Source organism: Procambarus clarkii, chromosome 46 (assembly GCF_040958095.1).
Source record: "Procambarus clarkii isolate CNS0578487 chromosome 46, FALCON_Pclarkii_2.0, whole genome shotgun sequence".
NCBI classification, from domain to species: Eukaryota; Metazoa; Arthropoda; class Malacostraca; order Decapoda; family Cambaridae; genus Procambarus; species Procambarus clarkii.
The window spans coordinates 26,952,344-26,968,683 of NC_091195.1; the positions used below are offsets into that span (position 1 = coordinate 26,952,344).

General features: G+C 50.6%; 1 protein-coding gene across 6 annotated transcripts in view; it reads right to left on the reverse strand.

Moving 5' to 3' along the window:
- LOC123770553 (zinc finger protein 76) overlaps positions 1 to 16,340 on the reverse strand; it is a 120,147-nt gene that overhangs the window by 14,238 nt on the left and 89,569 nt on the right. For all 6 annotated transcript variants that reach the window (XM_045762569.2, XM_069301855.1, XM_045762565.2 and 3 more), the window contains exon 10: positions 7,296 to 7,514. In XM_045762569.2, the coding sequence (XP_045618525.2) occupies positions 7,296 to 7,514 (219 nt within the window). The remainder of the gene's footprint in view (positions 1 to 7,295; positions 7,515 to 16,340) is intronic.

A 16,340-nucleotide genomic window follows, 5' to 3' on the forward strand; every position in this document is an offset into this window, starting at 1 on the left:
AATTTTTTTTTCATTTTCAAATTACGTCCAAATTCGGCCATATGGGCAAACGGCCGAAAGTGAAGTTCTTTTTAAGAGGACAGGTTGGAGGACAATACAGCGAGCGTATCCAGTTGTAGCTCTGAGCGTCACCCTTGCAATCCTATGCTATCTCCAATTTATTTAGATGATACATAGATGAATCGTTTTCTGCGTTCAGTGATGATGCATCTGATACAAGTAGCATAGATGAACAGTGTTAGCGGCTTCCATGGTGGTGTTTTCCATATATATTTTTGAAGAATACCTGAATCTCTTCCTAACTGATGGCAACCAACTAGCGCAACCAACTAGCGCATTGCAACACGCGAGCTGCCTAGACCCGAAGAATGTCATCAACAGATAGGGTGACCGGAGCCATAAACAAGCAACAAGGCTTGCAGGACTCAAGGTCGAATGTGTCACCAACCCAACAGACAGCATGACGGAGGCAAAAACAATGAGTGTTGCCCTAAGACAAGGGGACAGAGCAACCCTCAAACTCGCACAAAGCGAGAGGGGGCGCAGGGGTCTCACCCAGTGAACCCGAGTTCCCCTCGGGCCCATAGACTGGGTCTGCTAAAGGTTATCCCGGGCAGGGTACTGCTAACCGGCGCCCCAAACTACCAAGCAAAATGCTAAAAGCTGAACTCACTGGACGTGTCCACTCACGAGGGCGAAGCAGGGAGTGCCACCACATAAACGACCCTAATATAAGGGGAAGGGTGAACACAAGGCAAACACCCCCCACCAGGCAAAAAGAAAAAGAAAAGAAAAACCTCGCAAGAAGACAACGTACCCGAAGAGAACAGAGCAGGCCGCTGTTAAGGTGAAAACTAGTTATGCAGTACCCAGTGCCCAACCAGTGCAATAACTACCACTTACCCCAAGGCAAACAAGAGTGGAAAACCCACCAACACTCAAGGCGGCCAATCGCCAAGCAGCGAGAGGCCAACAGAGGTAGACCCAAGGCGACTTGTGGAAGGTAACCCCAAGCCCCAAGGGCGGTACTTACAGGGCACTCAGGGAAAGTGACCCTAAGCACATATAGCCCAAGTACCTAAGAATATTACTCCCAGCTTACACGAACACCGTAAGAGCAGTACTGAAAACTAATATGTAGCAGCACTGAGAGAAGACTGCAGCTGGAGCCATATGACTATGCACGATACCGTCAGCCAAGGAACTATGGTGTGGATCACCGCTGCGAGGGTCTGGGGCTCCCCCTTCACCCTCCCGGGAAGGGAGGGAGATGCGCAGGCATGCGGCACGGCTCGTGTGACGTCATGCTGGTTTGCTCTAATTCTTTTGGGGAGTTCTGTCCACTCGCTTGACGATTTTCGTTGTTAACCAGAAGAGGGGTTTGTTTTGTGGCGCTTACCTTTCTGGGTGCCTGTCCTGGTCGATGGCAGGTGTAGAATGCTCCAAATCACATGTGTATTTCTATGGGCCATTGCTCCTTGTGCCTCTGTGAGAGGGCCAGGTTCTGGCTCGTGGTTCCCGATAGGCCTAGAACTCCACCCACATCGACTGATGCAAAATAGTTAGGATATCCATATTAGCCATGGATAGCTCCAGGGAGCCGTAGGGGCGCTCCCCAGAAAGAGCCCCGAAAAAACATCCAGAACCAAAAGGGCCACAACAAACCGAGGAGAAGAGAAAAGAGCACCCAATCCAAGAACCAGGACGGCTCAAGCAGCACAAGAACAGGCCGGAGGTGAATCACACCAGAGACGGCCCGCGAAGCGGTGCAGAGGCAACTCCAAAACCGAAGCAACCCGGAATGGCTCCGCTGGCACCGCACGAGACAAGGCAACAGTATGTTGCAAGATGACGGCCCTGAACCTCCACAAGAGAAGGACAAGACCACGCCAACAAAACACAGAGAACCTAAGAAGGGACAGAAAGAAAAAGGAAGGACCGCCAAAAAAACCCACACCGCCGCCAAGAAGAAGCACGCAGGTGGGACACTAGCAACAAAGTCACCTGACTACCAACAGATGGCGAGAGACTCGAGGCAGAACCGAACCAGCCCCGCTACGGACCGATCGAGCATAGAAAGAGGCGGAGCCGAGGGAAAATCTCGAATGCAATTACCGAGCAAGCAGAGCCGAAAACCCCAGCCGGCAAGGAAGGAGATGGAACGTCTACCGAACAGAAAACTCTCCAATGTCAGCGAGCTCGCCTGGAGAGCGGAGACTATGGATCTGATGCGAGACTCGAGAGAAGGGACACCGCAAGACCATGAAAATGCAACAGGCAGGGTAAACCAGGAACCCAAACCCGGCAAGCTGGGAAAGAACCAAATACAGGGGCGGTGCAAAAGCAGGGAACTGAACATGGACAAAGCCCAACCTAGCAGTAGGAGAGCCAAAAGACACATACAAAACACACAACAATGTGTAGAATAAAATGAGAAAAATCGGAAAAACGCAAGAAAAAGACCAGAAAAACAGCCCCGGCGGCTAGGGACAAAAGAGTAGAAGGAAGACAAGGAACGAGGAAGACAGGCAGCAAACGGGAACAAAAGGGACATGACCAACACACAGAAGACAGAAGAGAACTCCTTCTCTTTTTCTTCTTGACTCCTTCTCAGAAGTCTTCCACTCCCAGAAGACAACTTCTGGGAGACAAGAGGTAGAGGGGGACATGATCATCATATACAAGATTCCCATACACAGCTACAAGTGTAGATATGATAAGAGCCCAGTAGGCTCAGGAACCAGGACATTAGTTGATTGACAGGCAAGAGGCGGGACCAAAGAGCCAGAGGTCAATTAGGCTCAACAAGCACAACTAGGTAAGCACAGAGGCCAAGTAGATGTCAGGAGATTGACAATTGAGAGGCGGGACTAAAGAGCCAAAGCTCAACCCCCGCCAGCACAATTAGATAAGGACAACTAGGTGAGTACAGAGAATCCAATGTATATGGAAAGACTAAGTCAGGTGTAACACTGTAAAAGTGTTTGGTTTAGTTTATTTAAAATATATATAGTATATGAGTCAGAGACAAGGATTTGAGAAGGCGCCAGTTTGGTCGGCCTGAGACTCACACCTCTAAGCGTTAATGACCTCAAGTGACGGGAGGTCAGATCATGCGAATTTCACCTTGCTTCTGCTAATCTTATAATTGGAGCCTGGTAGCCTTCAAACATGCCGACGTTTAAGGAGTGGCTTGGTAGAGTGCCTGAGGCTATCTACTTGTGGGCGAAGTTAGTTACTAAGTTCCCCAATATATACTCGGAGAGCAGAGCATAGGGGAGGCATTAAGAAGACAGAAGACCACGCAGCTGAACAGAGGAGGACAACAGCAGAGACAGGCTGTCGGTCGGACGGGGGTGACGCTGCCTGACAGCTGCAGACTCCCCCCCCCCCCCCTCTATCCAGCTATAGGCAGACACTTGGTGAGTTGAACATTAAGGTGACTTGGTTGTGTTTACATATGTTGTGTGATGATCAGGGGCAGACAGTTGTAGGGTTCTCAAATTCTTGGATGATGACTCACTTTGAATATTTCTTGAACATTTGAATTGCTTAAAGTATGATACTTCATATGAAATATAATTATGAATTTATTATTTTAAATTGTCTTTAACTTTGTTCCCTAGAGCTTTGAGTTAAGGTGAGAAAGCCTCTGTGATTACTGGTTTCATGATATTAATGAGTACATGTTTGGAGTTGATACATGGTAATAACATCTTTTGAGAATATTGTAATACAAACAAGTTCCATTCCTTGTCTTGTATGTAATGATCATGAATGGATGGTGGCAGCATTTCTACTTCTACCCTTCTACCTCTTCTACTTCTCCTACTCACTTCCTACTTACTCGCTATTCTTATTTCCCCCACCCCCCGTTACACAGGCACCGCAAGGCGGGCAAGGAATGAGTGATCAAGACCATGAAAAATGGGGCCGTGACCCACCGTGTAACAAATAACAAGGAAGGCCCCAGGAAGAAGCACGCAAGGGCCAAACGAAACGCCACAACCAATCCCCAACACGCATCCTCAGTATCAAAACTACAGCAAAATGTCACCTCGTAACATCCCGATACAGTGTAACATATACCTCCTAACATGTACCACCACCATTGTGTACCTCGAAATATAGTGGAAGTGGGGTCCCTTGATGGACTCAAGCATGGGTTGGACATGTATATGAGTGGGACTGGGTGGGTATAAATAGGAGCTGCCTCGTATGGGTCAATAGGCCCTCTGCAGTCACCTTTGTCTTTATGTTCGTATCCAAAAACCACGAACCAGTGCCTGGCCAAAAGAGATGCCAGACCGCATAAACTCACCTGCAGAGCGTAGACACGAGTGTGTCATGACACATCGTAGCTGAGAAGAGTCCGGGAGCAACGCTAGTGGAATAAAATCAGAGTCGCACATGCAGGAGAAGAGTAGGGTTATCTTCTTGAGGTTATCTTGAGATGATTTCGGGGCTTTAAGTGTCCCCGCGGCCCGGTCCTCGACCAGGCCTCCACCCCCAGGAAGCAGCCCATGACAGCTGACTAACACCCAGGTACCTATTTTACTGCTAGGTAACAGGGGCATAGGGTGAAAGAAACTCTGCCCATTGTTTCTCGCCGGCGCCTGGGATCGAACCCAGGACCACAGGATCACAAGTCCAGCGTGCTGTCCGCTCGGCCGACCGGCTCCCTAGGGTAGAGGTGAATGCGGCACCCCACACCCGTACGCAGGGAAAACCAGGCGTCCTCCCCATAGTGGCAATCCAGAACACCCCCAGTATCTACAGGGCACGGACTGGAGAGATGAGAGGAGCGAGAAGCAAAGCACCCGAGAGAAATAAGGACGCGAAACATCAGCACTTGCGTACACCGTCCGTAACAAAAACTCCCACAGCGCATGCACAGGACGGATGAGGTCTGAACCACACAACCCGCCAACTAGGAGTATTGAAAGAAAATGAGCAGTGCTGAGACAGAGCACGGAGAGAAGATACAATTACAAAAGAACGAGACAGGACCGAAAACCAAGAAGAAGCTCAGAAGAGGACCAACGAGCCCTAGAAAGGACTGGAGGTAAGCCACACTGAAAGACGACAGACGTTCCAATAATACGGGAAGAAGTGAAAACCTTCCCGAACCTTTGAGAACACATAGAAGCAAGCACAAAACACGAAGGCTCATAAAGACACAATCGCGCCCAAGACCAAAAATCATGTAGAACCCCAAGAAAAGAGGAACATGACCCCGACATGACGGAGAAGTCCCGTCCCAGAGAAGAAGGGTGCACCCACTGACAAGACGGAACCGACGGACCCAAGGGACAAGGAACCGAACACGGGGAGGGGCCGCCACCCAACAACTCATACGGAGAGGAGGGATAGGAAAAAACCCCACTCCCTGTAACGCAAGCCCTGCTCAGAGGGTAGAAAAACCCCTGGGGGGGGGGGGTCCAACGGGGCCTGAGGCCCCCCAAGTCAGCCCCTCTCCAGCCCCGGGAACCCACACGGCTGGCCCCGGGAACCCACACGGCTGGCCCCGGGACCGAGCCGTCCCCCCAAAGCCTCACAAGAAAAAGCTGGGGCAGTTGGAAAAGTACTAAGGGAGGGAGTCCACTGGCAGACTCATACAACATGACTGGAGGAACAGACTCGAATGCCTTCGTCACTATCCCGGAAGGGGAATTCCCTGAGACCGCCAGACTCTCAAGACCATCGAAGCCCCACCCCGACCCCGAACCCACAGACGCTGAGGATCCGGATGCAAGGAGGCAGAGGGGGAAGGGGGACCAGACTAGACCACAACAGGGGAAAGACAAGGGGGCGCGGATGGAAACAAAACAGAAGCATCCAACACCCCAAAGCCTCGTCACAACCAAAAACAGGGCAGCCTCGGGACTTCCGGTGAGCAAACAACCTAGCGCATTGCCACCATCTGAATTCAACGTGCAACGCCCGTGCTGCCTGCACCCGCTTAGGCAACATAAAGACTAGGTAACTGAGTCACAAACAAGCAACAAAACTCGCAGGACTCCGGGCCAAAGGTACCACCGACCCCACAGGCAGCAGACAGAGGCAAAAACAGCGAAAGTCACCCCGAGACAAGGGGACAGAGCAACCCTCGAACTCGCACTAAGCGAGAGGGGAACTCCGGGGTCACATTCATCAGACCCACACGTCCCCGTGGGGATTCCCAGGGTCCTGAGATGGAACTCACGTTCTGGGAAGCCCAGGCATGGTACTGCTAGGCGGCCTCCAAGTCTACCAAACATCTTTTTAAGAACTGAACCCCCGGGATGTGTACACTCATGGGGACCTAGCAGGGGAACCACCGGAAGAAGGAAGAGAACTCAGTACACAGGGGGCAAGAACGAAGGCAGACCCCCACCAGGCACGCAAACAAAAAGAAAAAGAAAACCCCACAAGAGGACAGCGTGCCCAGATGGAACAGAGTCGGCCGCTATGACTGGTGAAAACAAGCTGCGTAGCACCCTGCGCCCCTACCAGTGCAAACTGCCCCCAACCCTAAGGCGAACAAGGGAGACAGAACACACTAGCACTCAAAGGGCGGCTGAAAACCAAGCAGTAAACAGCCTAGCGGAGGCAGAACACAAGGAACTTGTAGAAGGTGGCCCCAAGGGCAGTACTTACTGGTCACCTAGGGAAGGAAGCCCTGGGCGCATGCAGCTCGAGTAACGGATAATCACTCCCAGCTCAGGCACCACCTAAAAGACACACACCACACACATGGCACAGTACTGAAACAGCCACAGAAGCCAGAGCACACGACCATTGCCTATAGCATCAGCCTCATAACTGAGGGGTGGATAGCCGGCTTGGGGGTCTGGGGCTCCCCTTTCACCCTCCCGGGGAGGGGGAAGCTGCATAGACAGCGACGCGGCGACGTGTGACATCATGCTCGTGTCTTTTTGGGAAGTTCTATCCACTTGTTCAGCTTTTGGTAGCAATTTTTCACCAGAATAGGGGTTTGTTTTGGGACGCTTACCTTTCTGGGTGCCTGACCCGGTCAATGGCAGACATAGAATGCTTCCAACCACACAGGGGTTTCTATAGGCCATTGCTCCCCCGTGCCTCTCTGAGGGGGGCCAGGTTCTGGCTCGTGGTCCTCGGTAGGCCCACAGAACTCCATACACATGACATGCCAAAGTCTGACATTAGCATATCAGCCTGGATAGCTCCCAGGAGCTGACGGGGCTCCCCCCAGAAAAAATAGGAAAATACGGCAATAGTAAAATTGATAAAACTGACAATTTACAATTTGGAGAAAAAATGCTAAGGATGCTTACCTGAAGTGCTGCAAGTTGTGATGGATCTGTGAACACAAAGATAGATCCACTTTCATTTCCATCTAGCTCCAGGTTGGTTAGAGTTGATCCACGATCATCTTGTATAAAACTGTCACTTGGTGGATCTTCCGCTATAAGATTGCTAACTTCTACACTTGGCATTCTAATACACTCTTCTTCTATAGTCAACTGTGTATCTAGTATATTATCAGAGATGATCTGCAGAGAAAAAAATGACATTTGCTAATGAAAACAGATATACAGTGGGACTTTGCTCTGAACAGACTCCTGATGGTCTGAACAGTTTGTGTTGTGTAAATTGTTCATTGGAACATACAAAATTAGATTAAGTGAGGATTCTGCACCCAAGCCGCTGCCTAAGACGAGTATTGGGATGCGGCTGTGTTAGCAGCATCCACTTAGCCCTTCAAATGCACACTGCAACCAGGGTTGTTTTAAGGATTACAGTATTGAAAGATTTAAAACTCTTGCAGATGCACTGGATTTACATCCTACTCTTGAGGACTCCAATAAAAAGATGCAATCTTGAAAAAAGTAAATCCTAGTGTTGAATGTAATGAAATGCCATTTTCTGGATGAGCCCCGGAGGCTCTCTGGAGCAATCAGGCTAATATGTGGATACAATCAGACCGGGTCATTAGTTTATGGAGTTTAGCCTACCAGGGACCACGAACCAGAACCTGGTCCCCTCAGAGAGGTGCAGGGAGCAATGGCCCTGGGAAACCCCTCTGTAGTTGGGGGTTTCCTATTTGCCATCGTCAGGCGTTAGGCACCCAGAAAGGTAGGCATAACAAAACAAACCCCAAATGGTTAGAAAATTACTACTAAAAACCAAAAAGAGAGGCAGAACTCCATCCAATCCCATGGAAATAAGAAAACAAGCAAACATCACACTCCACTACCATCGCTGCTCGTCCGTGCAGTCCTCCCTCCCCAAGAGGAGGAGGAGGAAACCCCGGACCTCCCAGCACCGGCTACCTAGCCGGTGCTGGAAGTTTGGAAGCAAAGCATTGAACAAAGAGAAAAACCACCTACCGGAGGGAGGCAGGGTTGCCAGGGAGCCTCCAGGACTCACCCAGAAAATTTCATTTCATTACATTCAATGCTGGTTTTCTGTGGGGAGCCCCTATGGCTCCCTGGAGTCCTTATGGCACCCTGGAGTCCCTATGGCACCCTGGAGCCCCTGGAGCTACATAACCAAAGATAAAGAAAAGAGGGACTTACTCTAGAGACAGCCGCCACACACACAACACGAGGTAAAGACAACTGGCTGTAACCTGTTACCCAAAGTAACACATGAACGTGCAGGAGCAGGAACATTAACCAAGTAACAGGCGGCCAGGACCCTGCTCGACCTTCAAAATCCCTGCACCCGAATATCAGCCCAAGACATGTTGCCAAATACAGGCAGCCAACGCAGAAAACTTCCTAACGTTATTGGCAGGAAGATAGACCGCAGGCTGTCTAGACTTAATAACCCTGTGGACGACCTCAAAGACCCGAGCCCTGGAACAGGAAAAGAGGGAAACCGGATCAACCCAAAGCGCATCCCCAGCCACAGAAGTGAGCAAGTAACGACGAAGAGCCTGCAACTGGACACAATATGATGCACTCACCCTCCTGACCAGCAAAGCATCAGTGACCCAAGGGCCCCTCCGGAAAGCAGCCATCTCAGTCTTTGCCAGAAAAGAAGGAGAAGGCTGCAACTGCACAAACCAACCAATAGAAGCAATAAACCAGAAACATCTGTGCCAGAGAAGAGCATGAAGCTCACCAACCCGAACCCCAGAGGCCAATGCCAACAGAAACAGAGCCTTGGAAAAACAATCTTGAACCAAAGGAGTCACAACAAACCGACCAGAGAAAAGAGAGCACTCTGTCTAATGACCATTGACGGCTCAGGCGGCGCATGAGCAGGCCGGAGGTGAAACAACGCACGAGACAACTTGCAAAATGGCACAGACGTAACATCAATACCAAAAGCAAGCTGAAGCGGCTCTGCCAGCGCTACACGATACGAGGTGACAGTGTTAGGCATAAGATTGACGGTCCTGGAACAACCAAGAGAGAAAGGACAACACCCTAACAGACAGCAAAGTACAATGACGAAGACGCAAAAAGAACCTGAAGGACCGCCAGGAAACTTCATACTGCCGCCGAGACGAAGCTCGCAGGTGGGACACTAACAAGGAAGCCACCCGATCACCATAGAGATGATGATAAACCCGAGTCAAAAAGACCATACGCGAAGACTCGAGGAGAAGATCGAACCAGCCACATGACGCTCCGGTCCGATTTGTTGGAAAAGGCGGAGCCACGGAAAAACTTCCGGGTTTGGACACCGAGCATGCAGTGCCTGAAACCACCGCTGGGCCGGCCACCACGAGGCCAAGAGGACTACTCTTCCCTGGTAGGTCTCCAAGCGAGTCAGGACCTGGAGCAACAGCTGAACCGGGGAAAGAGATACAGGCACCCCCACCTCGACCAGTCGTGCCGAAAGGCATCGACCCCAACGGCCTCGCAATCGGGAAAGGGGATGACACCGACTCGAAGAGGTCCACCTCGGGGCGCCTGAACGTCTGGCAAAGCCAACGGAAGGAGTCGGGGTCGACCATCCATTCCGTGGACAGCAGGAACGAAATGAGACAGGCCATTGGACACTCCCCGCACGTGAACAGCCAGGAGAGCCTAACCCCGAGAACTCAGCAGATGAGTCACCCGAAGCGACCGGCTCCAAAGAGCCAAGGACCACATCGACCCCCCCCCCCCCCCGTTCAGGCAATGAACCACTGCTGAGCAGTCCGAATGGAGCCGGATTGTTGTTTCGCGGGCAACCCGAACCCTCTGAAGAGCAAACCACACCGCCGCGAACTCCAGCATCATGCTGTGGGCCTGACGGAAGGATGGACCCCACCGTCCCTGGCTGGCTGGGTGAGCACTGGTCACAAAACCCCAGCCTAGAGATGACACATCCATGAACACATCAAGCAAGGGCTCAGGCAGGCGCCAAAGCAATGAACCCTGAAAAACCCGAAGAGGAAGCCAGCGACACAGCAGCCGACGCAATGCCTAGTGATCGCGACCGAGGTGGAACCAATTCCCTGGCTAGCAGACACGAGGACTGGCTGGGAAGCCCAAACCAGCCAGTCGTCGAGTAAGCCAACACCCGAACACCTAACAGAGGCAGACGGGCCAAGACGACCCGCGCAAAGCGTGTGAACACGCGAGGTGTCAGGTTCAGCCCGAACGGGAGACAACGAAAACTGTAACCTTGACGTCCCACAACAAAACTGTGCCAGTCCCCGAACCCCGGATGAATCGGGACAGTGCCAATAAGTATCCTGGAGGTCCAGGGACACCATCAAAGATCCCGGGGCCAAAAGAAGCTGAACCTGTCATCCGAAAGGAGGGGGCAATGAACCCAGGGGTTCAGACGGGACAAGTCCAGAATGAACCGCAGGTCAACACAGTCCCGTTTCGGTACTGGGAACAGATGGGAAACCCATCTGAGGGATGTCGTTGTTTTGACCACACTCAAGCGAACCCACCTCAAGATGACCTGATAGAGCACAAGGGAAAGAGGCCTGCCCCGCCAGCCCCGAACCCCCCGAAGGAGGAGGGGCCATCCAACGCCATTGCAGGCCGAAGGAAACGACCCGAAACGTGGGACCAGGCGTGAGCGAACAGCGCAAGCCTCCCCCCCCCCCCCATCGCCCCGTCAATGGAGCGAACCGCGAAAGGTTCAGGCGCCCCTTACGAGACCCAGAACCCCACACAGAGTGAACACCGCACTGACCTGAAACTGGCACCCGTGGTCTACCCCTGACACAAGGAACCCCGAGCCCTGGCACAACCCCTCCGGGAAGGTCCTTCCTCTGGACCCCCGGAGAACCAACAAGTCAGACATAGGGCGACAAGAAGCCGAAGCAGTCTGTATATACTGTCTCCACTCGATCATCCGGACTATATGGGAAGGACCCCCAGCCGGATTAGCACGTTTTTCGGATAATGGTACTTTTTCACCTATGAGTCCAAAACTAACCATTTCCAACTATTTTTATACTACAAATAACATAATTTGAATAGACATGTCACATATAATTATTAAATATTCAACTAGAAACCTCAACTTACCTTTTTGTTGTTCGTCTTCTTGATTGATGACTCATCTTGAAGTTAAAAATTCTTGACAATTTACGTAACTTATAGTAACACAACACTAAAATTAACACTTAAAATTACTGTACAATTCATTAGGCAAAGTTAGTTCTCACTGTCTGCTGAGGATGCCTCACTGGTTGAAGGCACTTGGGTTGCGTGTGCCGCCTCACTGGTTGAAGGCACTTGGGTTGCGTGTGCCGCCTCACTGGTTGAAGGCACTTGGGTTGCGTGTGCCGCCTCACTGGTTGAAGGCACTTGGGTTGCGTGTGCCGCCTCACTGGTTGAAGGCACTTGGGTTGCGCGTGCAGCCTCACTTGTTGAAGGCGCTTGGGTTGCGCGTGCCGCCTCACTTGTTGAAGGCGCTTAGTTTGATTTTCGTACCATATATGAATCAAGTGTTGCTTGCCTTCTGTGTTCACTGGCCAGTTGTATGATCAGCTCTTTTGTTCGCCTAAGGTACGGATACATGTTTCCAACCTCTGGATGAGCACAATTTGATGAAAAATTTATTAATCCGTCAACATACGTCATGAGTACACTGTATTTCGTGGTCATTGGTGTTGGTTCTTCACTGCCTTCTTCATCCTCTTCGTCCACCTCACCAGTAACAGACTGTAGAATCTCGTCTTCACTCATCACACCATATCCTGGATCATTGGCATCTTGTTCAAGCCAATCAACCACATCCTGTCTTTCTAAGTTTTCGCCGGCATTTCTAAACATTCCATGGATTTCATCTGTAAATCCTTCAAAATCCATTTCTTCATCCTCCTTATTTCTGACCGTAGACGTGAGGAGTTTTTTCCAGGAATTTTTCAAAGTCGATTCCTTTAATTCACTCCATACCTTGGCCCAGTTATAGATGGCTTCCTTGATTGTATAGTTCTTTAAATTCTGAAGGTTTTTTTTAGCCCTGTTATCCACACCGAGTTCAATATCTTCCGGAAGAGGCAAAACCACCAAAACTTCGTTTAGCATTTTTTTGGTGTACAACCTCTTCGTAGCACAGATAACTCCCTGATCCATAGGCTGAATGAGAGAGGTTGTGTTAGGAGGAAGTGCCATACACGTTATCTTGCCATCATGTGAGGTTAACGTGTCAATTCTGGGGTGGGCAGGCGCATTATCAAGCAACAGTAAAGCCCGAACTTCGCTTGGCCTTATTTTGAGTTTCTTAATTTGATAGGCACGAACTTCCCTGCAGAACACGTCATGAAACCAGGAAAGAAAGATCTCCTGTGTAAACCATGCATTTTTTGAATTATAATATTTCACTGGCAGTCTGTCCATGCAATGTTGCAAGGCTCTTGGTTTCTTAGATTTGCCAACAATTGCACACGTGATTCTGTCTGTGCCGTCGGCATTCGCACACATCATGGCTGAGAGCCTGTCCTTGCAAACCTTACGTCCTGGCACACAACCCTCACTCCTCATTGCTAGAGTTTTTTCTGGTAAACTCCTCCAATACAACCCAGTTTCATCTGCATTATAAATTTGATACGAATAAATATTATTTGCCACAATATATTCTCGTAATTTATGTTTAAATGGTTCTACACTGCTTTCATCTGCACTCAGTTTTTCACCGACAATTTTCCTCTTCACAATATTGTGCCTACCCTTGAACCTTGCAACCCACCCTTCACTCGCTTCGAAATTCTTTATTCCAAGGCTTTCAGCAAATCTGCTTGCAGCATTTTGTATTTCTGGGCCGCGAATTGTCACGCCAGCTGTGCGGTGCTGAGCAAACCACTTGTACACAGCCTCATCCAACTGCACATGCGTCGAAGTTTTCATAGTTTTTCTACCACACCCTCTGCTAGTGCTTGCACCTTCACTTTCACAGGTTGAAATGAATTGCATAAGTTTCTCTTTTTGTTTCCTTATATCAGAAACAGTACTAGTGCCTATATTATATTCCTTGGCAACACTTGAGGTCGACCGGCCATGTTCACAAAGTTGTATAACACGTAGCTTGTCCTTAAGTGTTAGGACAACCTTCTTCCTCTTACCACCTCCAGAATGATTCATGCTGCTACCAGACATAGTCTTGGCCAAAAATGTTCAAAGTTACTATGAAAATAAAAAAGTTATTTAAAAAAATATTTCACTAATGGCGCGGCACTGTGGTGTAACACGAGGCTAGAGAGCACATGGCTTGACCAGGCCTGGGCGGGTCCAGTCGGGGCAGGGAGGAGGCACGTTACGTAGGCCGCCAGGAGGAAAAAAATATATATATTTTTGAAGGAAACTTCAGCCTGTGCAAATTGTTTTTAGGAAACTTGTATGGAATTTTTTATTACATAATTACTAGTATTTCTTTTGATTTTGGCTATGATGAATTGTTCTAAAATTGATAGTAATTACTGTACTGTAGTGTATAGGCCACTCCCCATCCCCCCCCCTAATCCCCCCAGGTGGTCCCTCCCAACGCTCCCCTCTCTCCCGACACCACCCACTCACCCCACCCCCACCTACACCATGCGCCTCGAGTCTCGGGCAGACGGGATTAATACTGTACCGTATGGCCCGCCTCATGTTTTCATATACGGACAAAGGCACGATTATCCGGGCGACTGACCGGATAGTGTAATTTCTGCAGAAAATTAACCGGGCCCCAACATTTTATCCGACTAAACCTGCTTTAATCCGGTCCCTGTGGCTATTTTGGCCGGATATTGTGATAACTTTATCCGATCGCGATTTTGGCCGTATAAGGGCGTTTTCCGGATGTTTGAATCCCAGATAATCGCGGGGTTACAGTACTGCGCCATGGCAGAATCCTCAAAAAGCAGAGGACAAAATGGCGAAGACATCCGAAGAGCCAGGGCCCAGGCCAATTCCAGAGAGAAGGCAAGCACCTACTGCCGACATGCGAGCCGGGAAGCATAAAACAGGGAAACCACATCCCGCAAGACCGGCGCAAAGAACTTCAACAAGGCAGCCGATGATCGAGCAGCCGATGATCGAGCAGCCGAGCACAGCTCCAGGAGAGAAAAGAAACACAAGGCCGAAGCCAAAAGGCCACGGGCACGTAAGTCTTCAGCCACCTGCGCAACCGAAAGGGAGGGAACCTGCACATGGAGCTGCACCACGCCAACCTCCCGGGGAAGGGCCACCACACTCTTAAGCACAGTGCTGAAAAATCACTGGAGCCAGAGCACACGACCTCTGCCTCTAGCATCAGCCTTAGAACTGAAGGGTGGTTAGCCAGTGAGAGAGTCTGGGGGCTGCACAGACAGCGGCGCGGCAATGTGTGATGTTATGCTCGTTTGCTTGTTTCTTTTTTGGGTAGTTCTATCCACTTGTTCGGGTTTTGGTAGCAATTTTTACCAGAACAGGGGTTTGTTTTGGGACGCTTACTTTTCTGGGTGCCTGACCCGGTCGATGGCAGACATAGAATGCTTCCAACCACACGGGGGTTTCTATAGGCCATTGCTCCCCATGCCTCTCTGAGGGGGCCAGGTTCTGGCTCGTGGTCCCCGGTAGGCCCACAGAACTCCATACACATGACTGATGCCTAAAGCTAACATTAGCATATCAGCCTGGATAAGCTCCGGGAAGCCGAAGCCGAATGTTTTGTCCTTTCTTTTTCTCCCCCCCAGAAAAAGAAAGGACAAAACAACACGATCAGAAATTGAAGACAACCTACGGAGAGAGAGAAAATGGCAGAAAGAATGCCAGGAAACTACTGTCATACTGTCGCCGAGATGAAGCTCGTAGGTGGGGCACCATCAACAAAGCCACCTGATCACCATATAAATAGTGATAAACCCCGTGTCAAAAAGACCAGATGCGAAGAGCAGAGGAAAGGACCGAACCAGCCATGTACCTGACCGCTCCGACCTGCTGGAAGAGGCGGAGCCGAGGAAAATGCCCCGGGTTCGCACACCCAGCAAGCAGAGCCTGGAACCAAGGCTGAGCCAACCACCAAGGGGCCATGAAGACTACTCTCCTTTGGTAGGACTCCAACCGAGCCAGAACCCGAAGCAACTGCTGGACCGAAGGGAAGAGGTACAGGAAACCCCACCTTGTCAAGTCCTGCCAAAATGCATCTACTGCGACTACCTTGCAGTTGGGAAATGGCGTTACACAGACTGGGAGATGCCGAGACCATGCCGACGCAAAGAGGTTCACTTCCCAGAGTACATACACCTGGCAGAGCCAACCAAAGGAGTCGGAGTCAACCATCCATTCCGTGGACAGGGGAATGAACTGAGACAAGCCGTCCGCTAGGACGTTGGATACTTCCCGGATATGAACCGTACGGAGAGCCAAACCCAGAGCCACTCAAAGCGACCAGCCCCAAAGAGGTAAGGACCGAAGGGAACCCATGCTGTTCAGGCAATGAATCACCAGAGAACAGTTTGAATGGAACCGGATGGTCGAACCCCGAGTGACCCGAACCTTCCGTAGTGACAGCCAAAACCGCTGCGAACTTTCGCACTGTGCTGTGAGCCTGACAAAAGGGCGGACCCCATTGCCCCTGGCCAGCATGGTGAGCACTGGGCGCAAAGCCCCAGCCGAGACACAACACATACGCAAATACATCAAGCAAGGGCTCGGGTAGGCACCAGTGCACTCAGGGAAGGGAACCCTAAGCACCTGCAGCCAGAGTACCTGTGAATATTACTCCCAGCTTGCATGCCACCGTAAGAGCAGTACTGGACCCAAGGTACAGCACAACACAGAGTCTGGAGCTGGAGCCACACGACCATGCCACTATCACATCAGACTAAGAACTGGTGGGTGGATTGCTGGCGTGAGGGTCTGGGGCTTCCCCCTTCCCTCTCCCAGGGAGGGGGGGAGCTGCACAGACATGCGGCGCAGCACGCGTGACGTCATGCTCGTTTGCTTTTCATT